The sequence below is a fragment of the Propithecus coquereli genome, unplaced genomic scaffold, assembly GCF_000956105.1.
Source record: "Propithecus coquereli isolate 6110/MARCELLA unplaced genomic scaffold, Pcoq_1.0 Scaffold1, whole genome shotgun sequence".
NCBI lineage: Eukaryota > Metazoa > Chordata > Mammalia > Primates > Indriidae > Propithecus > Propithecus coquereli.
The window spans coordinates 10,859,393-10,865,613 of NW_012133857.1; the positions used below are offsets into that span (position 1 = coordinate 10,859,393).

Here is a 6,221-nt window from a genome sequence, read left to right on the forward strand (position 1 = left end):
TATTTACATTGAATAATGACATCATTTTACTAATGTAATGTTCATTAATAAGTAGCTCTTTGACTAAAGAACTTTGATTTTTTAAAAAAATCCTAACAGTAATCACCGGTGAAGAGCCACATGCCTAGAGTTTGTTTAAATACTTTTGCTGGAAATCCTGTCATGTACATATTGATTCCCTGAATGTATATAAAACAATGATAAATGTCAATTTGGGGCATTTCTTTGTCTCAATGAATAAAAAGATCTGTTTTCAGCAAACTAAGAAGCTATTTCAAGAATATTAGGGAGGCTGGGCACAATGGCTTGCACCTGTAATCCCAGCACTTTGGGAGTCTGAGCTGGGAGGACTGCTTGAGGCCAGGAGTTCAAGCCCAGCCTGGGTAACAAAGTGAGGCTCCATCTCTACAAAAAAATTTTTAAAAATAAAAAAAGATGATTAGGGGTTAATTACACTTATTAACACAAACCTGATAGCTTGAATAAAAAAAATGGGCCACTTAGTTATAAAAAGTAAAATTCCACCTTAAATCTAACACCTTCCAACAACATAATGATTGGTATCTCTATAGCACAACTGATTAAAAAAACAGTAAGTGGCTGACTATACACCTCAAGAAAATTCCAGAAAATGACTAAAAGTCTACATCATCTATGGATTAAGGCTGCACCAACAGAAATGGCAGTGAGAAAATCGAGGCAAGGTATGGTCCCTGCTCATCTGCACTGTTAGGTAACATGTGGAACACTGTGGTAAGTTCTGATTATTAACTTGCAACCATGGGAGTATGGAACTAGAAATTTTAGCATACTGAGTTACACTACCTGGGAAGATGGAAATTTCCTCTCACAAAATTTTAGGGGTTTAAGAAGACAAGTATCTGGGGGAAGCATTAAAAAGAAAATTTAAAAATAAGAAGGGCTTCAAAATAGAAGATTACTAAGGATACTTCCAATTAAGTGTTTCTACTGCACAATGCACAAGAACTAAAGAAAAGTTCTCTCACACCAGGACTAACTAAATGATTACCTTTCCTCCTGTTGTGACTGTTTCTTCATCCTGCTCATCTGCAAAATCAAAACACATAATTTATTTTAAAAACAGGTAAATGCTGTTTGGACTATGTGGAATTTTATGGTCTAAGGACTGACACAGGACAGAGAAAAGGAATAAAATAGACCATTATTAAAGCAAAATCACCCTGAATAATTCAGTAAATTAGACTTTTACACAGAAGCACATAGGTGATTAGAAATTCAAACCAAAAATCATTTAAAATTTCCACCAACGGGGAATTTATAATTAATTACTGCTTTAATATTAGTCATGATCTTGCTTAATAACAGGTAAGGGACTTGATTAGAGTTCTTGTCTCCCTAGGTTTCATGAAAAAAAGTGGACATTATAGGTTCCAGAGGAAATGAGTTAAAGAATGAACAGTAAAGAAAGAGGTGATAAGGATGTAAACAGGTGGAAAACCGTACCACGCTCGTGGGTCAGCAGAATCAACATCATTAAGATGTCTATACTACCCAAAGTGATCTACAGATTCAATGCAGTCCCTATTAAAATACCAACATCATTCTTCACAGATGTAGAAAAATTAATTTCACGCTTCGTATGGAACCAGAGAAGACCCCGCATAGCAAAAATAATTCTAGGCAATAAAAACAAAATGGGAGGTATCAACTTACCAGACTTCAAACTTTATTATAAGGCTGTAGTAATCAAAACAGCTTGGTACTGGCACAAAAACAGAGCCACTGACCAGTGGAACAGAACTGAGAACCCAGATATAAAACCATCCTCGTATAGCCACCTAATCTTTGACAAAGCAGACAAAAACATACACTGGGGAAAGAATCCTTATTCAATAAATGGTGCTGAGAAAACTGGATAGCCACATGTAGAAGACTGAATCAGGATCCACACCTTTCACCTCTCACAAAAATCAACTCACACTGGGTAACAGATTTAAACCTAGGAGTGAAACTATTAGAATTCTAGAGGAAGATGTGGGAAATACTCTTCTAGACATTGGCCTAGGCAAAGAATTTATGAAGAAGACCCCAAAGGCAATCACAACAACCAAAATAAATAAATGGGACCTGATCAAATTAAAAAGCTTCTGCACAGCCAAAGAAACTGTCACAAGAGCAAATAGACAACCTACAGAATGGGAGAAAATTTTTGCATGCTACACATCCGATAAAGGGCTGATAACTAAAATCTACTTAGAACTCAGGAAAATCAACAAGAAAAAAATCAAACGACCCTATCAAAAAGTGGGCAAAGGACATGAACAGAAGCTTTTCAAAAGAAGACAGAATAATGGCCAAAAAACATGAAAAAATGCTCAACATCTCTAATCATAAGGGAAATGCAAATCAAAACCACAATGAGATATCACTTATCTCCAGCGAGACTGGCCTTTATCAAAAAGTCCCAAAATAATAAATGTTGGCATGGATGCGGAGAGATAGGAACACTCATACACTGCTGGTGGGACTGCAAACTAGTGCAACCTCTGTGGAAAGCAATATGGAGAAACCTTAAAGAGATACAAGGAGAAGTACCATTCGATCCATCAATTCCATTACTGGGCATCTACCCAAAAGAACAAATGACACTCTATAAGAAAGACATCTGCACCCGAATGTTTATAGCAACACAATTCACAATTGCAAAGATGTGGAAACAACCCAAGTGTCCATCAATACATGAGTGGATTAATAAAATGTGGTATATGTATACCATGGAGTACTATTCAGCTTTAAGAAACAATGGTGATATAGCACCTTTTGTATACTCCTGGATAGAGCTGGAATGCATTCTACTAAGTGAAGTATCCCAAGAATGGAAAAATAAGCACCACGTGTACTCACCATCAAATTGGTATTAACTGATCAACACATAAGTGTACATGTAAGAATAACATCTACTGGATGTCGGGCAGGGGCAGGGGGAGGGCTATTTGCATACACAAAGAGTGCAATGCGCACCATCCAAGGGATGGGCACACTTGAAACTCGGACTTGGGGGGGAGTGGGGAGGCAAGGGCAACATACATAACCTAAACATCTGTACCCCCATAATATGCTGAAAAAGAAAAGAAAAGAAAAGAAAGAGGTGATAATCCCTATAGACAAAAGTCCTAGTAAGAGTGTTAATATCTTCTGAGAATAGGGGACTCAAAACCTAAACATTTGCTTTGCAAAAACCAAGAGAAAACCCATGTAAAATTTAAACTAGGCAGCTGATTTCCATAGTGAAAACCAAAAGTGCCACTTTAGAATGGGTAAGGGATTACCAAAAGAATAATTACATGTCAGTAACATTTAAGTTCTTTATTATTATTATGACCCTTGGTAGTGACTAAGACATGAAAAAGCTCAAAAAGAACATAGGATGCTGGGGGTGGTGGCATGGGCCTGTAGCCCCAGCTACTTGAGGCTCACTTGAGCTCAGGAATGAGTCCAGCCTGGGCAACATGAAAACCCACCTCTTAAAAAAAATAGGGAAATCCTACTTTCATTGGTTGTATTCATTCAACACATAGTGCCAAGAATCTATTTGAAAAGCAGTATTTGGAGACCAAGGCAAAAGGATTACTTGAGGCCAGGGATTGAAGACCAGCCTGAGCAATACAAACCGCATCTCTACAAAATATTTAAAAATTAGCCAGGTGTGGTGACATGTGCCTGCAGTCCTAGCTATTGAGCAGGCCGAGACAGGAGGATTGCTGAAGCCCATAAATTTGGGCTGCAGTAAGTGATGATTGTACCACTACACTCCAGCCTGGATGACAGAGATTGTGTCCCACCCACCCCCACTGAAAAAAAAAAAAAAAAGGAAGAAAGAAAGAAAAAAAAAGAAAAGCAATAAAAAAACTCATTAGAAAAGCTGGTTGGATATCTACAGCCTGGTGGCCAAATGTGGTCCACTGCCTGTTTATGTATGGAATCTAAAAATTCTGAATGGAATCTGGGAATTTGACTCTCAGGATATTCCTAGTCAACAGTTTACTAATAAGAAGGATAGTTCACTGTACCTAGACTATTTATGCAAACAATATGGTTTATGATGAATATCTGCTTTCACACTGGGGGCCTGGCCAGGAACGGTGGCTCATGCCTCTAATCCTAAGACTCTGGAAGACTGAGGCAGGAGGATTGCCTGAGGCCAGGAGTTCGAGACCAGCCTGAGCAAGAGTGAGACCCCATCTCTAAAAAAAAATAGCTGGGCGTTGTCGCACATTGTTTTAGTCCCAGCTACTTGGGAGACTGAGGTAGGAAAATCACTTGAGCCCAGGAATCTGAGGTTACGGTGAGCTATGATGATGACGACACTGCACTCTAGCCCGGGCGACAGAACAAGACTCTGTTTCCAAAAAAAGTAAATACATATTGGGAGCCTGGAATTTTGATACATCCTAGGCAGAGTATACTTACATACCCAGCCCCCCAGTAAAAATCTCGGGCATGGACCGTCTGATGGGATTCCCTAGGGAGAAACGCTGCATATGTCCTGCTGCATTTTCATTGCTGGGGTTAAGTGTACTCTGTGAATCCTCATGCGAGAGCATAAAAAAAGTCTACACCCCGACTCTGTGTCCTTTTCCTTTATTAATTGTTTATCCCATGTAGCTGTAATAATGGTAGTCATCACTACAACTATTTAATATATGCTGAATCCCAAGAATCCTTCTAGAGAATCTTGAAACCTGAAGATGATCTTGTGAACCCCCTCAGAGACATGTGAATGAAGTGTGTGTGTGTGTGTGTGTGTGTGTGTGTGTGTGTGTGTGTTCTAAGAGACAGGATCTCACTATGTTGCCCAGGCTAGCCTCAAACTCCTGAGCTCAAGCAATCCTCCTACCTCAGCCTCCCAAGTAGCTGAGACTACAGGCATGTACCACTATGCTCTGCTGAAAAATGGATTTTACATTTCTAAAATGGGTAGAAAAAAAAAATCAAAGGAAAAGTATTTCATGACACACAAAAATTAGCTAAAATTCAAATTTCAGTGCCCATAAATGAAAGTTTTATTGGAATACTGCATAAGCATTTGATTACGTATTACGTATGACTGCTTTTGAGCTACAATGACAAACGTGATTAGTTATGACAGAGACTATATAGCCCAGAGTGCCTAAAATATTTACTACCCAACCCTTCACAGAAAACATATCCCAATCCTCAGAGGATATAAAGATAAATAATATTTTAACAAGTAATAAGGGACTAGCATTCAAACATTCAACTAAATTTTAAGGAGTGCCTACTATGTGCCAGGCACTGTCCAAATGCTAAAAACACAATAATGAACAAGGGAAAGTATCTGCCTTTATAGAGTTTACATTCCAGTTAGGAGTGGTATGGGATTTAACAAAAATATATCGGATGCTGAAAATATCATAAAGAAAATAAAAGTAAAGTAATACATTACAGAGGGATTGGGTGGGTGGGCCACTTAGAGCAAGTAAAGAGAGAAGTCTCTGAAAAGGTGATATTTACGCTGAAACATGAGAGATGAGAAAGACACAACATGCATTCCATAGAGAGGAAGCAACCAAATCAAAGGGATTGAGGTGGGGATCAGCTTGGTGACTTTATAAAACTGAAAGAAAGCCATTGTGAGCATGAATAAAGGCTGAGAGAAATAAACACAGGACAACAGCATAGTGTAGTGACACAGTGCATTGGCAATAAAGTTAAGACAGACCAGGACCTGAATCTGGGCTCTGCAACTAAACAGCCAAATACTTGGAAAGAGGTTACTGAACCTCCCGATCTCCATTTCCTCATCAACAGCTAACATGGTTTAATAGTGAAGTTCAAACACATGGAGAAAGATACCTGGTGTCATACAATAGAGATCGACACTGATGCTTGATGTGTAAGTTAGGAACAAATAATTACTAACAGGCATAGGGGATTCAGGGTGTGGAAAAATATGGCACTAATTATCAACAAGAGTCACCCTCTGCATAAAAACTATTTTGTTTTAAGGAAGTGACTAACAAATCTAGGTAAGGTTACCAAATATGACGTTTTTGTTCACTGGACATTGGTAAACCATAGGATAATCAACTTCTTCCTAAAAGGTGTTAGTACAACTTAAACGATCCCTCTAGTCAAAGTATACAATTCATTTTTTTTAAGAGATGAGGTCTTGGCCGGGCGCGGTGGCTCACGTCTGTAATCCTAGCTCTCTGGGA

At 38.6% G+C, this 6,221-nt stretch overlaps 1 protein-coding gene across 1 annotated transcript in view; it reads right to left on the reverse strand.

The window, feature by feature from the left end:
• SMARCC1 (SWI/SNF related, matrix associated, actin dependent regulator of chromatin, subfamily c, member 1) overlaps positions 1–6,221 on the reverse strand; it is a 193,094-nt gene that overhangs the window by 91,269 nt on the left and 95,604 nt on the right. Inside the window, exon 13 of the mRNA XM_012638213.1 lies at positions 1,031–1,068. Within this exon, the coding sequence (XP_012493667.1) occupies positions 1,031–1,068 (38 nt within the window). The remainder of the gene's footprint in view (positions 1–1,030; positions 1,069–6,221) is intronic.